Here is a 19,197-nt window from a genome sequence, read left to right as displayed (position 1 = left end):
GCCTCAACAATGGTCAATACCGAGACATCAATACCAATTCACTTTGCTTCATAGTAGAGTTTTTCGTTGTTAATTTCAGTTTACCAGTTTCTCATAAATCAAAAATGAAATTCTAGCACTCTCAAAGCACTTTTTTCCTAATTTAGAAGGTATTATTTGCTAAAATAAATAACATTATCAAATTTCCTCGAACACTGATGCCAATTCATGTTGAAGAAAGACAAATTGGAAATTTCTAGTTTTGCTTTTGTCAATTTTACTGCTTACCGATAAAACTTTATAATCAAACCAGTTTCTCGATGGGCAACTTCGACTTACTTTTAATCAACAGTTTATGTCTCTAATTTTTGTGCTTTTTAGTAACAAACATTATTACGTATGGGCATTTTCTAGTACTTATGTCCACTATTTATTTTGTGTATTTATATTCGTAATGCATATTACACAAAATAACAAATGTAAGCTAAGAAATTGACGTTCGAAGCCATTAAAGTTTATGTAAACGCAAAACGTCAATGTATAATGTTTTCTAGTTTTTAGCACAGACAAGAGATAGTGGTTTTGAGCATTAAAAATCAAATCAAAATCTATCAGTTAATTTATGAATCAAGTGAAGTATGTTTAACATATATTTGTTTTAGCTGCGTTGATACATAATTGATACGAAACTGTTTTCAATTTTAACCTCCGATTTTTCCGGTTCATGAAAATATAGATACATATTATCATTGTGTATTATTACGCATCCAGATAATACATATTTTAATTTGTAAATATTCAAGCTGAACATTTTGCTCAAATAATTTTTCATTTGCCGCGTGCTGAGTGAATATTTAATCTCTCTCAAAAATTCGAGTTTTTTTGTTTTACAGAATGTGACAAAAGTTCCAATTGCAAATTTTATGGCAGTTATTTTACTAAATCACGGTTAGTGAAACTTTTTCAAGTTTGGCGCGCTTTATAATTCAATAGACTTATATCAAACTTATAATATAGACGGTCAAAAAAACAGTTCTTATTCAAAAGCAAAATAACTGATTTTATTTGTTCATACTCTGTTCTTCAGTGACGAGAAAAATGGCAACAACAGTAAAGGTGAGGACTTTTCAAAGATTTATTACATCAAATAAGACAGAAAACCTGACAACAGATTAAATAAAAAATAAGTCCGCAGGTTTTCTAAGAGTACCTACTGTGATCAAAATCTAACTGGAAAAACTGAAGCTTCTAAATTCCTATCGGTATTTCCAGGAACATCAAGATAACCAGAAAACCGGGAAACACGAGACACCCCACAGTTTTCCCTGGAGCAAATCTCAAGATCGTAAACAGAAAAACGGGGAAAATCAAGGTTTCAGAACTCAACAACTGAGCAAATATTTGAGTTTGATGCCTTATTTTTGTTAATATGCAAAGAAAAATATCTAAAATTTTTGCCCACAACAGCAACCAAAAACAAACAATATTTTTTGGCCAATAAAGACATAATAATTCCAAATAGAATATCGGAATACGACAAAATTGTCGCAATTCTCAGTAAACTTGTGCATCTTGTAAAATTTTTGCGCTTCGGGAAAAATTGTGGGTCAAAAAAGACTCAGATTTTTGGACAACTCGCGCCTGACAGTACTAAAATTTCACGAAAGGTTACTGGGAATCTCAATATCCCGCTTTTCACCGTTAAAATAAAGAAATACCGGAAACCTGTCAAATTCGCGGGTTTTCAAATAAAATTTCCTAAAAAATTTCTACATTTCCAGTTTTCCAGTATACTTACTTGACAATTTAGGGATTCCAATTTAGTAATAGAAGTAATAGTAGTAGTAGTATGAGTAGTAGTAGTAGTAGTAGTAGTAGTAGTAGTAGTAGTAGTAGTAGTAGTAGTAGTAGTAGTAGTAGTAGTAGTAGTAGTAGTAGTAGTAGTAGTAGTAGTAGTAGTAGTAGTAGTAGTAGTAGTAGTAGTAGTAGTAGTAGTAGTAGTGGTAGTAGTAGTAGTAGTTGTAGTAGTAGTAGTAGTAGTAGTAGTAGTAGTAGTAGTAGTAGTAGTAGTAGTAGTAGTAGTAGTAGTAGTAGTAGTAGTAGTAGTAGTAGTAGTAGTAGTAGTAGTAGTAGTAGTAGTAGTAGTAGTAGTAGTAGTAGTAGTAGTAGTAGTAGTAGTAGTAGTAGTAGTAGTAGTAGTAGTAGTAGTAGTAGTAGTAGTAGTAGTAGTAGTAGTAGTAGTAGTAGTAGTAGTAGTAGTAGTAGTAGTAGTAGTAGTAGTAGTAGTAGTAGTAGTAGTAGTAGTAGTAGTAGTAGTAGTAGTAGTAGTAGTAGTAGTAGTAGTAGTAGTAGTAGTAGTAGTAGTAGTAGTAGTAGTAGTAGTAGTAGTAGTAGTAGTAGTAGTAGTAGTAGTAGTAGTAGTAGTAGTAGTAGTAGTAGTAGTAGTAGTAGTAGTAGTAGTAGTAGTAGTAGTAGTTTTCCATAATAGAGAAATCAATGGCGTTTCAATTGGATATTAGCTTTTGTTTCATAGACTTTCGAGCGGCATTCGATTCTGTCGATCGTGAGCAGATGTACCAGATAATGAAACACTATGGTCTGCCGCAAAAAGTGATAAACATCATAAGAAACAGCTATGATGGATTCAAATGTCGAGTCAAAGCCGAAGGTGAGAAGGGACGCTTATTTGATGTCAGAACAGGCGTTAGGCAGGGTGATGTGTGGTCCCCAATCCTATTCGGCCTTGTCATCAACTACATTTTAGCTAACTCGGTGCATGGAGGATTAGACATTGGGAGATTGGTGGCTGACTTAGATTTTGCTGATGATGTTTCTCTCGTGGGGGTCTCAGACAGTGAGGTGCAAGAAAACCTACATCGAATCGAGGCCCTAGCGGAAGCCGCTGGTCTGAAGATTAATGTGGCCAAAACAAAGAATATGGGCGTAAAATGCGACAGCCCAAATGTTGTTGCAGTGCCTAGTATCCAACAGAACGTGGAGATACTCACTGGAACACATAAAGGCAAACTAGGACTCCTGGCAGAGACATCTAGCCAGTCACGACTAACCATCGGCACGGAGGTGCTGCTGGGAACGAAAAAGAAAGCGGGCTGGTTCGAAACACAAGATGGCCGGAAGCTCAGATTGAAAAGCTTAGCGGAGGCTAAGCCAGCGTTGGTAGCTTCACAACAACAATCTGCAGTAGCGGATTTAGAGTCGCTAGAAAATGAGAGTGGGTCAGCGGTGGCTGATCAAGAGTCTTTAAGATGTCAGAACTGTCAGCGGCAATTCAGTACAGTTACCGGACGCAAAGTGCACCAAACAAGATTCTGCAAAGCCGGTTTGTCAAAGAATGTCGTCGACAAGTCAAAGTTCGAGCAACTAGAGGCGAACCTCACCTGTGACAAGTGTGAAAGGAAGTTCAAAACAGTCAATGGCCGAAAAGTTCACCAATCGAGATACTGTGGCAAACCTAAAGCAGCTGCCACACGCGTGTTTTCCTGCAAAGTACAAGATGTTATCGGAAACGAGTTTGAAAACATAGAAGCGTTCAAGTATCTCGGATCATATGTCAGCCTCAAGCATGGAGACCTCCAGGAAGTCAATTGCAAACTTGCAGAAGGTAGACAACGGTTTGCTAACTTCCAAAATCTCTGGAAGAGCAAGCAGCTCAGCGTGCACCTCAAGTGCAATTTGTACAAAGCACTCGTTTTATCAGCCGTGCTGTACAGCTCAGAGACTTGGACTCTTTCGAAATTAATGGAGAGAAAACTTGAGAGTTTCCACTGTGGTTGTCTTCGGAGAATTCTACGTGTGTCATATCTGGAGAAAGCAACGAACGATGAAATTATGTCAAGATCGCGAATGCCCCAACTATCCACGATGATCATGCTCAAACGGATAAAATGGTACGGTCACATCCAGAGAATGGAACCAGGAAGATTAGCCCGCAGTGCCTTCGATTGGGACCCGCCCGATCAATACGCCCATGCCAGACGCGCTCCTGGGGGGCAACGGAAAACGTGGATGAGTCAAATCGAAGGAGACTGTGTACGAAACAAAGTATCGTTCACCAGATTGCAGGAGAAAGCAGCAACAGGGTCAAAGAATGCCTTCAACAATTTCGTCGTACAGCACTTCACAGAATAACCAAACAAATAACTCTTCTTGTTTTGTTTGTATTTGTATTTGTATTTGTATTTGTTGCCAACCGTGCCTTTATTTCATATTTGGAATTAAAGTGTTGAAACAGTAGTAGTAGTAGTAGTAGTAGTAGTAGTAGTAGTAGTGGGGGACGAAATCCAACCTCACCTCCACGTGGTGTCCCCTGGGGGTAGGTCATGTGCTGCGGCTCTCCGCTCACATGGTCGAGCTAACGAGGCACTGGTCTTCTAGTTTGTGGCGCAACTAGTCGTATCTCAGCCTTCAAACACCAAAGCAATGAGTACATTCAACCATGGCCCCGAGTCCCGGGTAAGGGGTGCTAAGAATCTCCCGAGGAACCAACTCAGAATTGCAACTTTAAACGTCAGAACACTGACCCAAGCCGGATCTTTAGAGGCTTTGAAAATGGATCTGGCGCAATACAAGTTGGATATTCTGGGAGTGCAGGAGACGAGATTGCAGGAGCAAGAAATTGATCTCGGAGACCACAAGCTCTACCTGTCTGACTCGTGGTTGTCTGGTGTAAAGTCGAGACAAGGAGGAGTGGGCGTTGCTGTAAAGAAGTCATTGATAAACAGCATCGTAGAACAAGTGGCTCTAAGTGAACGTATTTGCTACGTCAAGTTCGCGGCTCGGAGTAGAGCCAATCTAGCTGTTGTTGTCTGCTACGCACCTACGAGTGAAGCTAGTCTCCAAGAGAAGGATTTGTTTTGGAGTCAACTTTCAGACCTAGTTTCCAGCTTCAAACATAGGGAGCGTATTTGTGTCATCGGTGACCTCAATGCAGAGCCTGGACACCAGTTGAATGACACCATGAGCTGCAGAGGCCCGTTTGGAATGGGTGAAGAAAATGAAAACTCGGAAAAGTTGTTATCATATTGCACTTCACACAAATTGCTCGTAGGTGGTACATGGTTCCGGCATCGACAAGTGCATCGGTACACCTACAACCCTCCCGATCCGAGTTGTCGCAAAAAGATGCTGGATCACATTCTGTTTGCAGAGAGATACAGAGGATGTCTGACGAATGTGAGGACCAGAAGAGGGAAAACCACAATTACCGATCATGAACTGGTCATTGCGGAAGTATCTATGAAACTTTTGTCTAAAAAGCCATGTTTCACGCCCAGAATCAGTTCTGCAAAGCTGCAAGATGAAACAACGCGTGACTTATTCACGCAGGAGGTCAAGTTACATCTTGATAAGAGCGGCGATTTCGAGAAAACAGAGCAGTCTTGGGACAATTTTCGAAAAGCCCTGAACCAAGCAGCAGTGAAATGCCTCCTTCCGGACAAGCGAGTGAACAAACCTTGGATTTCTCCAGATTCTCTGGAACTTATCCGGAAACGAGCTGATCTACAGTTGAAGAAACACAGCAGCGCGGTGGCGTTGTTAGAGTTCACAAACTGCTCTAAGGAAGTCAGAAAAGCTCTACGTGCAGACAAACGGGCATGGCTTGAACGCAAAGGCCAAGAAGTGCAGAGCTTTGCAGACAGAGGCAACTTGAGGGAGGTTTTTGGGGCATCACAGCAGATTTGCCGAAACTGGAGTCCCCAGTTGACCAAATTAGTTTCAAGCACTGGCGTCAACTTACGGACGAAAGAGGAACGACTTGAACGCTGGACGGAACATTTTAGTCAACTCCTGAATCCCCCAACATCCAGTTGCAGTACGAGATTGGATCCCGAAGAAGCAGCTGAAAGCTTGTCGATTGACCTGAGCCCAATTTGATTTGAAGAAGTGCTTGAAGCTGTCCGCAGGTTAAAGAATGGCAAGGTAAGTGGACCCGATAACATTTCCTGTGAGATGTTGAAAGCACACAAGGGTATTGTCAAGTGGCTCTGGGACATCATAGATAAGTGTTGGTCGACGGAAGTTCTGCCCGATGACTGGAAGGTAGCAGAAATTGTCCCATTATACAAGAGTAAAGGAAAGAGGTCAGAGTGTTCGAACCACCGAGGGATCTCTCTATTGTCAGTACCAGGCAAAGTGTTCGCTTCCGTTATTCTCAATCGATGCAAAGATTCAGTGGATCGCGTCTTAAGGGAAGAGCAGTGCGGCTTCAGAAAAAGCAGAGGATGCGCCGATCAACTCTTTGCCCTGCGTCAAATAATAGAGAAATCAATGGCGTTTCAATTGGATATTAGCTTTTGTTTCATAGACTTTCGAGCGGCATTCGATTCTGTCGATCGTGAGCAGATGTACCAGATAATGAAACACTATGGTCTTCCGCAAAAAGTGATAAACATCATAAGAAACAGCTATGATGGATTCAAATGTCGAGTCAAAGCCGAAGGTGAGAAAAGACGCTTATTTGATGTCAGAACGGGCGTTAGGCAGGGTGATGTGTGGTCCCCAATCCTATTCGGCCTTGTTATCAACTACATTTTGGCTAACTCGTTGCATGGAGGATTAGACATTGGGAGATTGGTGGCTGACTTAGATTTTGCTGATGATGTTGCTCTCGTGGGGGTCTCAGACAGTGAGGTGCAAGAAAACCTACATCGAATCGAGGCCCTTGCGGAAGCCGCTGGTCTGAAGATTAATGTGGCCAAAACAAAGAATATGGGCGTAAAATGCAACAGCCCAAATGTTGTTGCAGTGCCTAGTATCCAACAGAACGTGGAGATACTCACTGGAACACATAAAGGCAAACTAGAACTCGTGGCAGAGACATCTAGCCAGTCACGACTTACCATCAGCACGGAGGTGCTGCTGGGAACGAAAAAGAAAGCGGGCTGGTTCGAAACACAAGATGGCCGGAAGCTAAGATTGAAAAGCTTAGCGGTGGCTAAGCCAGCGTTGGTAGCTTCACAACAACAATCTGCGGTAGCAGATTCAGAGTCGCTAGAAAATGAGAGTCGGTCAGTGGTGGCTGACCAAGAGTCTTTAAGACGTCAGAATTGTCAGCGGCAATTCAGTACAGTTACCGGACGCAAAGTGCACCAAACAAGATTCTGCAAAGCCGGTTTGTCAAAGAATGTCGTCGACAAGTCAAAGTTCGAGCAACTAGAGGCGAGCCTTACCTGTGACAAGTGTGAAAGAAAGTTCAAAACAGTCAATGGCCGAAAAGTTCACCAATCGAGATACTGTGGCAAACCTAAAGCAGTTGCCACACGCGTGTTTTCCTGCAAAGTACAAGATGTTCTCGGAAACGGGTTTGAAAACATAGAAGCGTTCAAGTATCTCGGATCATATGTCAGCCTCAAGCATGGAGACCTGCAGGAAGTCAATTGCAAACTTGCAGAAGGTAGACAACGGTTTGCTAACTTCCAAAATCTCTGGAAGAGCAAGCAGCTCAGCGTGCACCTCAAGTGCAATTTGTACAAAGCACTCGTTTTATCAGCCGTGCTGTACAGCTCAGAGACTTGGACTCTTTCGAAATTAATGGAGAGAAAACTTGAGAGTTTCCACTGTGGTTGTCTTCGGAGAATTCTACGTGTGTCATATCTGGAGAAAGCAACGAACGAAGAAATTATGTCAAGATCACGAATGCCCCAACTATCCACGATGACCATGCTCAAACGGATAAAATGGTACGGACACATCCAGAGAATGGAACCAGGAAGATTAGCCCGCAGTGCCTTCGATTGGGACCCGCCCGATCAATACGTCCATGCTAGACGCGCTCCTGGGGGGCAACGGAAAACGTGGATGAGTCAAATCGAAGGAGACTGTGTACGAAACAAAGTATCGTTCACCAGATTGCAGGAGAAAGCAGCAACCGGGTCAAAGAATGCCTTCAACAATTTCGTCGTACAGCACTTCACAGAATAACCAAACAAATAACTCTTCTTGTTTTGTTTGTATTTGTTGCCAACCGTGCCTTTATTTCATATTTGGAATTAAAGTGTTGAAACAGTAGTAGTAGTAGTAGTAGTAGTAGTAGTAGTAGTAGTAGTAGTAGTAGTAGTAGTAGTAGTAGTAGTAGTAGTAGTAGTAGTAGTAGTAGTAGTAGTAGTAGTAGTAGTAGTAGTAACCTTAGCCTAACTTGAAAATAGTGAAAAGTCTTGAAAGATAATAGAAGATTATTTTCTCCTTTTTGCTCTGTTCATATGTGTTGCATGCTCTAATATTTTAGCCAACTTTCCATACATAAAAAATGTTTGAAATGATGAGAACCGACAAAGAATGAGTTTCCAAGTTTCAATACTTTTTTCGGCAGGCAGAAATCAATTACCTTTCTTCTATTATGCATTCTTTGTGATTATATTTTGTTTTGTTTAATGTTAATTTTTTTGCGTTTTGCAAATTTTTCAATGATTACGGAGTCCAAAGATTCTTGTTTCTTTACGCGGAAAAATCACTGGATTGTTTGGTTTTCTACAAGAGACAATTCAGGACCAAAAAAAACTACGATTGTAGTTCAGTCTTCATTAGGTAGATAATTTTTCGAAATTCTTGTACGCCTTACCCATCATAAAAAACGATTACCAATAATATTTGCCTTTAACTACTTTATCGATAAAAATGCCCAAAACACTCGCAAGAACATGAAGGTTTTTTTTATAGTTTCTGACTGAGACCAGAAGAAATTATCAATTTCAATATGAAAAAATTTCGAGTGATTTCCTCAAAAGTTATCTGTCTGGTTCATATGTTGAAAAACTTGATTTATTCCAATAATTAAAAGTTTTGATGTGTTCGTTAACAAATACACTTTCTCCTACAAACAAACAAACAGTTTTTAGTGAATGAAAACTGTCTCTTTGTAATCAATCTTTGCCAGGTATCTTCTCTGACTTCAAAAACCTCATCCAAACTCATATTCAACTTTACAACAAATTATTTTAAAATTGAATAAGTTTGTGCGAATTATTCTAAGAGCATGTTATTGAAGCAAATTCCTCCTTTTAAAAACTTAAAAAACTTATTAGGGTTGAGTGTTAAAAAAACACGGTTAAATACATTCAAAAACCAGTGAAACTTTGTAGTTGATGTTTTGACAACTGAGCAGTTTTTTGGCAATTTTTGGATATTTTAGCCAAAATTAATTTGCCGGTGCCCTGAAAAATCATAAAAGCATACTGTTGGTCAAAAAGCCAAAAATAAGTCAGATTTTTTAGTTTTCCTGTCGTAAAATTGTTTTCTTAGGCATTAAGTTTTAAACTTTTTTTGTTTTTAATTCCATTTACGTTTGGCTAATATTCAGGTGTTTTATAAAAAAAACAAACCAGTTCTGAAAAACACTTGTCTAACTGGACATCGGGATCAAGTAACCCGTTTTTGAAAAAATAATTAGCAGTAAAACGTGCCTTCAAATACTTTTCCATGAAATCAGCAAAACACATGCCAAGACACTTAGAAGTTATTCAGTTTATTCTACTGAGACAGTTTGTTTTCGCTGGTAAAGTTTTTAAGTATTTTTTTTATTTTTGTTCAACTGATCTCAAATTTCGATTGTAGCTGTGTTTTTGCGTCATAAGCGGTGTTTTGTTCCGTTTAATATCCTCTCTTCCTCCCAGGGAACAAATAGAACTCTCATTGTTTTGTTAAGAACACCCTTTGATCAAAAAGTTGTCTTTTTTGTAGACATTTTTGTAACACTGGCTGATTTGACTTCAAAATTGGTACCAATACCCATTTTGAGTTTTCAAACAAGAAACATCTTGAATGTCAAAAGTTGTTGGTACATTGATTGCTGATCCCATTGTCACTTTCACCACTTGTTGAACACTAAAAATTCTTTCCAAAAACGCTTTTTTTGAAATAAGAAACTGTCAAAATCAACGATTTGTTGACAACAGATAAAAAAAGTTTCTCTTGTTTTTAATCATTAAATATTGTTTTTGAACAATTTTTTTGGCCTAAAATTGTTCTCTACAAAAGACGTTTAAAATAATTTATCTTGGCTTCCTGAAACATGTTTTTTCAACACCACTTTAATCCAAAAAAAATCCACTTCAATCCAAATCTGAAAAAAAAGTTCAATTTAATTTGAATTGTTTTTTTTACTTCAGCGAAACATGGTTTTCATACCTTTTCTACGCATCTCCAGCTTGCCTCCTAATCACCTCTCACTTTTGTGCTATCAAAAAGTTTGCTTGTGTAAAAAATCTGCAACGAATTTTTAAAATATCAGATTTGTCCAAAAAAATAGTCTTGAAAATATCAGACTTCTCAGACTAAAAAATTGTTCAAAAAATAGTACTCTCACTTGAAGATCAATTTTCAGTGTACTATTTCTAGTTTTTCACATTGTGAAACGTTGCAATGTTTTGGAGTTGAGTTGGTGCTCTGTTTTGAACTCGCATGCCATTTTTCAGAACTCTGCGGTCATTTTTTTCATATTTCAACTCTTTTCGAATCTGAGGTTGATCAAACTCCCTAGACTTATTAAAACTGTTTTTATGGCCTGAATACTTCATCATATCTGAAAACGCAAGTTCAAAGCTTCATACAAACAAAAAAACTATATATGCAAAGCAGGAACGTAAAGATAATTTGAAAAAGTAATTTTTCGTCGAGAAACTTGCTCTTCAATTTTCCTTACTGTTTGGCCAGCAAATGCACCCTACTCCTATAGTTCAATATCTCAAGAAACAATGAACATAGAAAAGGAAGTTACTATATTTCAGAAAACAATGTTAAAAATCTATCCATCCACGTTAAAAAATGATGTCTTTTGTTGTTTAAAATAGAGAAAAGCGTTGGAAAAGAAAAGAAATTGTTCTTGTAAAGGTTATAACTGAAGGATTACTGGTTTGTTTTTAGGGCCATTTTAAGTAGTTGACAAAAATCGCTCAAAATTAACCATCTCAATCAATGATTTTAGCATATTTTGTTTATCACTCCACCATAAATTTACTCTTTGAAAAGAGTGTAAAAAAAGCGGAAAGAAGAGTGTAAAAAGAGTGTAATTTTTTTAAAGTACACTCTTACATTCTTTTCCCTATAAATAAGAGTGGAAATGAAAGTACACCCCAGGTTGAGGTGCCAGACCGAAAGTCGATATGTCCAGACCGTCCCAGACGCAAAGTGTCTATGTCCGGACCCTCCCATCGTGCGATTCATTTTTTCCAGACCGTGTAATTTTTAACGCACGACGCCACCTTGTGCGTTCATTTCGGTCTGGACATATCGATTTTTGGTCTGGGACCTCAACCTGTGACCCCCTCACTTCCCTCTAAATAGGGAAGATTAAGGGTGAAACCTTGGCCCGGTAAAGACCTTATCAAGAGTTCAACCTCAGTAGATGTGTACGTCATCACGTGTGATAACAATTGCTTTCCAACCCGGAACAAATGTTAAGGGTCTGTAGTGGACCAAATTGTCTAATTGCTTGAAAAATTTTGAAAGCAACGTTTTAGTACCCAGGTCGAGGTGGCCAGACCGAAATGACCCCTGATCAGACGAGTTTCGAGCGCACACATGTTCCCGGTGCGCTCGAATTACATGGTCTGGAAAAGGCTTCGTCTTGTCTTTTGTCTGGACAATGGTCTGGAACTTGCCTGATCAGAGGGCATTTTGTTCTGGGACGGTCTGATCAGAGGTCACTTTGGTCTGGGAGGGTCTGATCAGAGGCAGTTCCAAATGCACACTATTCTGATCAGAGGCCGATTCGAGCGCACACTAGTCTGACCAGAGACCAGTTCGAGCGAATTTTTTTCGAGTTTTTTTTGTATTCTTGCTGACTTTTGTTGTCTCGACAATGAAACAGCATTCTGATCAGAACTTCATCTGAAAATCTGATTGGTTTGATCAGAACCAAGGGTCCAGCTGATAACAACTGCCGGTCCCTTCAAGAGCAAATTTTGAATAAAAGTAGATCAAGACGTTTTTATGCAAAGCTGTCTAAGTTCATTTATTCAGTTAAAAGCATAATTAAATGGCATACTGATTGATTTTTTTATCATTCTTGTTTTCGATTTATTTTAATTGGCAATACCTTCAGGATTGGTTTTTTGTTAGTTGAATAAAAGATTGATAAAATGATAGATGAAATGAATTTATTATAACGACATTGAGACATCTGTTTATGTTCAAAATCTTACTCTGATCAGACTATTTCGAACGCACTTTAGTCTAAACAGAGGCAACTTCGAGCGCACTTTAGTCTGGCCAATGGTCTGGAACTCGTCTGGACAATGGTCTGGAACTTGTCTGATCAGGGGTCACTTCGGTCTGGAACTCGTCTGATCAGAGGTGGCTTCGAGCGCACTTCGAGCGCACAATGATCTTCGAGCGCATACTCGTCTGATCAGAGGTCACTGCGGTCTGGGACGGTCTGATCAGAGGTAATTTCGAGGGCGACCTCAACCTGGGCATACAAGAACGTTTTAGACCATTTTCTATCAAATCTCATACATCATGGACTCTGCAAATCAATACAGACAACGGGATACTGTATAGTTCAATGATTGTGCTCAATATATGAAGAGAATTGGAACTTTAAGATAATTTTTTATATATACAGCAATTACGTTTTTTGTTGGAACTGACCAATTTTCCCTAATCGTTTTTAAGTTATAACAGAGTAATTAGTGACATTGAAATTTAGAAAAATATACCCAGACGATAAGGAAAAAGAATGCTGTCGAATGTCATGAAAACTCAATTTCATGACATGCAGTACTGGATATGTTATAGCTTGAATTCAAACTTAGCAGGGCCAAATGCAATTGAAGTTGGTTGAACACTGCATCTGTCTAAACAAAGGAACGGTTTTTTCCCATTTTAGTCCACCAGCCTAGTGTTCAAATAATCCCCCCCCCCACCACCACCACCCACCTCTATTGTACTTATACCATAATGGGGATTATAATTTCGTGGGGGCTATAATGGGATATACCCAAAACAAACTTTGCGGAAAATTCATGTTAGTTTTAAGAAAGTTGCTGATGTCATACGGTATTTTTAACCCTCTCCAAATTTTGTTTTGTATTTCATTGTATATAAATTCTAACAGAGAGACACTTTGTACGAGCACTATATCCTAAAATCTACGTTTTTGCACGTATCTCGTTGCAGATGCCTATTGGAACTAGTATAACGCTATGAAAAGCAATATATAGTCATACACTCTTTGAATAAATCCTGCTTCAAAGAAAGCTGTAAAAAAATTTCATCTATGTTAGTTGTAAACATTATAATGTAGCCGACATTTTTCGACATATTTCGTCTCGAAATTTCGATTCCAAAATTCGGACTAAATTGACAGTCTTTTCAACTTGAAGAGTAAGTAATAATTACCTTTGCATTCTCAATGCGTACTCTGTCTGCAAAGAATTGTTTAACAGTCTAGAAACGGCAAGTCTGCTGAGAGGAACATCGAATGTACGTATTTGTTATGTAAAGCGGTACAGTTGCTTCAATTTTAGATCAGAAAATCGGTAATTTAGTTTCAGCGGAATCTAATAGTTGAGCATTATTTATAAAAAATTCTGATACCCCGGTTCGAAGGCTTGGTCAAAAAAATATAAGATTAGCGGTGAAAAGCTGTGAAAAAAACTTTTTTCACCGCAAAGCGCCCGCATCTTTTAGCATTGAATGCATTGATAGCAGTGAAATTTTGTAAGATTAGCGTTGAATTGAGTGGTGAATATTTATACGATTTGCAATTTTTAGCGGAAAAACAATTTTTTTCATCGCATAAGCGTTGAAAAAATATTTGCACTGCTTAAAAGTTTTTTTCTCCGCATTTATCACATTGAGCGCAAATCCTACACTTCTTAATCAAATGCACCGCAAATCTTACATACTTTAACATTTTTTACCGGTGAGACCTTGACCCGGGATTCATTTTTGCAACCCCATCATATGGGGGGGAGGAACTATATACTCAATTGGGTTTTTTTTTGCTCCGTGAATTTTCGCCGATCGATATATTCATCGTAGAAACTTATGAGTGGTCTAAGTTCATTTATTCAGTTAAAAGCATAAATAAATGGCATACTGATTGATTTTTTTATCATTCTTGTTTTCGATTTAATTTAATTGGCAATACCTTCAGGATTGGTTTTTTGTTAGTTGAATAAAAGATTGATCAAATGATAGATGAAATGAATATATTATAACGAAATTGAGAGATCTGTTCATGTTCAAAATCTTTCTCTGATCAGACTATTTCCAACGCACTTTAGTCTAAACAGAGGCAACTTCGAGCGCACTTTTGTCTGGGACAAAATTTCGAGCGCACTTTAGTCTGGACAATGGTCTGGAACTCGTCTGTACAATGGTCTGGAACTTGTCTGATCAGGGGTCTCTTCGGTCTGGAAATCGTCTGATCAGAGGTGGTTTCGAGCGCACTTCGAGCGCACAATGAGCGCATACTCGTCTAATCAGAGGTCACTTCGGTCTGGGACGGTCTGATCAGAGGCGATTTCAAGCGCGACCTCAACCTGGGCATACAAGAACGTTTTAGTTTTCTATCAAATCTCATACATCATGGACTCTGCAAATCAATACAGACAACGGGATACTGTATAGTTCAATAATTGTGCTCAATATAAGAAGTGAATTGGAACTTTAAGATAATTTCTTACATATACAGCAATTACGTTTTTTGTTGGAACTGACCAATTTTCCCTAATCGTTTTTAAGTTATAACAGAGTAATTAGTGACATCGAAATTTAGAAAAATATGCCCAGACGATAAGCAAAAAGAATGCTGTCGAATGTCATAAAACTCAATTTCATAACATGCAGTACTGGATATGTTATAGCTTGAATTCAAACTTAGCAGGGCCAAATGCAATTGAAGTTGGTTGAACACTGCATCTGTCTAAACAAAGGAACGGTTCTTTCCCATTTTAGTCCCCCAGCCTAGTGTTCATATAATCCCCCCCCCACTACCACCCACCTCAATTGTACTTATACCATAATGGGGATTATAATTTCGTGGGGGCTATAATGGGATATCCCCAAAACAAACTTTGCGGAAAATTCATGTTAGTTTTAAGAAAGTTGCTGATGTCATACGGTATTTTTAACCCTCTCCAAATTTTGTTTTGCATTTCATTGTATATAAATTCTAACAGAGAGACACTTTGTACGAGCACTATATCCTAAAATCTACATATTTGCAGTCTCTGGTTGCAGATGTCTATTGGAACTAGTACAACGCTTTGAAAAGCAATATATAGTCATACACTCTTTGAATAAATCCTGCTTCAAAGAAAGCTGTAAAAAATTTTCATCTATGTTAGTTGAAAACATTATAATGTAGCCGACATTTTTCGACATATTTCGTCTCGAAATTTCGATTCCAAGATTCGGACTAAATTGACAGTCTTTTCAACTTGAAGAGTAAGTAATATTTACCTTTGCATTCTCAATGCGTACTCTGTCTGCAAAGAATTGTTTAAATGTCTAACAACGGCAAGTCTGTTAAGAGGAACATCGAATGTACGTATTTGTTATGTAAAGCGGTACAGTTGCTTCAAATTTCAGATCAGAAAATTGGTAATTTAGTTTCAGCGGAATCTAATAGTTGAGCATTAATTATAATAAATTCTGATATCCCGGTTCGAAGGCTTGGTCAAAAAAATATAAGATTAGCGGTGAAAAGCTGTGGAAAAAACTTCGCCCGCATCTTTTAGCATTGAATGCACTGATAGCAGTGAAATTTTATAAGATTAGCGTTGAATTGAGTGGTGAATTTTTATACGATTTGCAATTTTTAGCGGAAAAACAATTTTTTTCATCGCATAAGCGTTGAAAAAATATTTGCACTGCTTAAAAGTTTTTTTCTCCGCATTTATCACATTGAGCGCAAATCCTACACTTCTTAATCAAATGCACCGCAAATCTTACATACTTTAACATTTTTTACCGGTGAGACCTTGACCCGGGATTCATTGTTCCGACCCCATCATATGGGGGGGAGGAACTAAATACTCAAATGGGTTTTTTTTGCTCCGTGATTTTTCGCCGATCGATATATTCATCGTAGAAACTTATGAGTGGTATCATTAAAAAGCCCGTCCAGCGTAGATTATAGAATTAAAAAGATTTTTTCGAAAGTCAGTTTTTACAGGGAGTTATCCAGCTCCAAAATTTTGTGATCATTCTGGCGTTTTTGTTCACTTTTTCGGTTTTTTTCACTTTTCCGATAAAATCATGTGTCATATCATTGAAAAGCCCTTTGAAATAGACTATATAAGTATTTTGTTTGAAAAATCCCTGTTCAGGTAATATATTTTTTTAGTTATCATATTGACATTTTCGTGGTGTCAAAGTGACCATTTAAGAAAGAATCTTTTCTTTTGCCTGAAAGCTTTTATTGTTAATATTTCAATTGTCTCGTTTTTCAGAAAGAACTCAAAAAATATCTACATTTTTTTGCCCTAGGTTTTCTTATTAATATATTGCATTAGTTTATGTTACCGCACATCAGAGAGGGGCTTGTCAGAAACTGATTTTTTTATCATTCTTGTTTTCGATTTATTTTAATTGGCAATACCTTCAGGATTGGTTTTTTGTTAGTTGAATAAAAGATTGATAAAATGATAGATGAAATGAATATATTATAACGACATTGAGACATCTGTTCATGTTCAAAATCTTTCTCTGATCAGACTATTTCGAACGCACTTCAGTCTAAACAGAGGCAACTTCGAGCGCACTTTTGTCTGGGACAAAATTTCGAGCGCACTTTAGTCTGGCCAATGGTCTGGAACTCGTCTGGACAATGGTCTGGAACTTGTCTGATCAGGGGTCACTTCGGTCTGGAACTCGTCTGATCAGAGGTGGCTTCGAGCGCACTTCGAGCGCACAATGAGCGCATACTCGTCTAATCAGAGGTCACTTCGGTCTGGGTTGGTCTGATCAGAGGTCCCACTTGTCTGGGACGGTCTGAGCAGAGGCGATTTCGAGCGCGACCTCAACCTGGGTAACGAATATGAAAAAAAGAATCCGATATAATTAGAAAAAAATGACTTCAATTTGGAATAAAAAATTGAACGGCATAATAAATGTGAACAAAAATGGGTGGCAAAAATTTTGACAGGCATAAACGACGGCAAAGAATTCAAATAGACCAAAAAATTGACCCCAATTGCTTGCCTTGGAATATGGTGGAGAGAATTTTTATGTTCCTTCAGTCTTTCAGTCAATAAAAAATAAGGAAATAAAAGTTGCAATTTGGGACAAAATGATGGAGAAATTGATCTTTCACGGGATGAGTGGATATTAACTAACTACGTTTGATTTTAGAAAATCTGTAACGGTCGCTATGCATTCGACGAGAGCAAATTTCTAGGCGGCGGGGGCTTCGGAAATGTCTACGAGGGCAGAGATCTTTCAACTGGAACTCTGGTGGCCATCAAAATTCAAACATTCGAGAACGCAGACTTGGACTCTGTGCTAGCGAGGCTTTTTCTAGAGACAGCTGTGCCACCTATGTCTGTATCTGTGTCTGTGTTACCAGGGTCAGTGTCTGTGTCTATGAATGCGTTCGTCCCGGCAACAAGGGCTAAGAGGGTTCCACCTATCGATCATATCGAACAGGACCTCCGGAATTACGAAAGAGCAACGCGTGAGCTGGATGCTCTTAAGGAGTTATTTCATCCCAACATTGTCAAATTCTTGGACGGGGAAAAGGTACCACCATTAAAATGTGCCGAGCGCAACTTAATCGGCTTAAGGCTTAAACTAAGAATGGAACTAGGATGAAAAAGATACCTAACTAGATATTTGCAGTTTTACAGGAAAGTAGCATCTATTCTGTTTCGCCCCCCCCCCAGTATTTTTTGCGCCCTCCAGTTACAAATTAAATGTTGATATAAAGCTCGTTACTATGTAAAAATATAGCACGTGCACCTGGGGGGGGGGGCGTAAAAGATATAAACCAACTAAGCTGGGGGGGGGGGGGGGGTGGGGGTGTTCAAAACAGAATAGATCCGGAAAGTATTTAAATTATGCACGTGGTTTTGAAAACAATCAATTGAGTAGCCTTTTTCCTGAACCAAGCTTAATTAAGAATTCATGTACGAATGTACTAAGAGCATCAAAAATCTGTGAATTTCTATGAAAGAGTTAATTGAGTAAGTATTAAAAAAGATGAGAACCGACAAAGAATCGTTTCGAAATTTTTGCTTCTAATTTAAACGAGTTGGACAAAAAATTTTTAACTACATGCAGAAGAACAGCGAGCATAAATCAGCAAGGATAAATCAATTAATTTTTTTGCATTGTTCATTCCTTGTGATAAACTTTTGTTTCGTTAAATGCCAAATGCCGATTTTTTAAATTAAAAAATTGCCAGTTTTTCATTGACTAGGGTTCCCTGGACCGAAACCTTTTGTTTCTAAGCGTAAAAAAACCGCTGGATCGTTCAGACACAAAGCAAAGAAAACATGAGAAAACAACTTATGTCGATGTTTATTCAAAATTTGATGAGTCTGAACCAATGAACAGAAAAATCCATCAATATTCAACAAGTCTGGTACTTCCTTTTTAAAGAATTTAAGAAAACAAACATTAAATTTGTCCACCTAGCTTTATCAATGAGATAAATACTTCAGTTTTATTATAATGAATGTCCCCAACAAAAACGATTTTAAACTGCAATTATTGGAGAAGTTTTGATATGACCAAGAGAATCCAAGGGTATATATATATATATATATATATATATATATATATATATATGTATATATATATATATATATATATATATATATATATATATATATATATATATATATATACAGTTGATTTCTTGTTTTCTTATGGCAATATCAAAACTTGTTCAATAACTGCAGCTTCTATCGGTTCCGTTTGAAACAATTTTTTTCAGAAATCGAACACAAAGATTGACCTTCTTATTTACCTCGGTGATAAACTAGCTGGTTTAAAACAAGTTTTTGATTTTTTTCAAATTAAAGAAGAAAAAAGTGTGCTTGTGACGGATCTTCATTTAATCAGTTCAAGCTCCCATAATTTTTTTAAAAAAATGTACCTCATAAGGTTGTTTGCATTCGGACAATCCAGTGATCTGGAACAAATTAGAACAAAAAAATCCAGCGGGTGGGAAACAAAAATATTCGGACTAGTGAACAATAATCACTCAAGCCGCGACAAATTTCAAAAAATTAAACGAAAGAAAGTTCT

At 38.0% G+C, this 19,197-nt stretch overlaps 1 protein-coding gene across 1 annotated transcript; it reads left to right on the top strand.

Moving 5' to 3' along the window:
• The first annotated feature begins 812 nt into the window (after nt 1-812).
• Nucleotides 813-17,811, top strand: LOC142355101 (uncharacterized). The gene is made up of 2 exons (XM_075407376.1): nt 813-1,095; nt 17,299-17,811. The coding sequence occupies exons 1-2, from the start codon at nt 1,078-1,080 to the stop codon at nt 17,755-17,757; spliced, it is 477 nt and encodes a 158-aa protein (XP_075263491.1). The 5' UTR covers nt 813-1,077; the 3' UTR covers nt 17,758-17,811.
• Nucleotides 17,812-19,197: the final 1,386 nt, after the last annotated feature.

The sequence above is a fragment of the Convolutriloba macropyga genome, unplaced genomic scaffold (assembly GCF_964194025.1).
Source record: "Convolutriloba macropyga unplaced genomic scaffold, txConMacr16.3 SCAFFOLD_866, whole genome shotgun sequence".
NCBI lineage: Eukaryota > Metazoa > Xenacoelomorpha > Acoela > Convolutidae > Convolutriloba > Convolutriloba macropyga.
The sequence above is the reverse complement of the archived record's forward strand: the minus strand, read 5'-3'. Positions and strand labels throughout refer to the sequence as shown.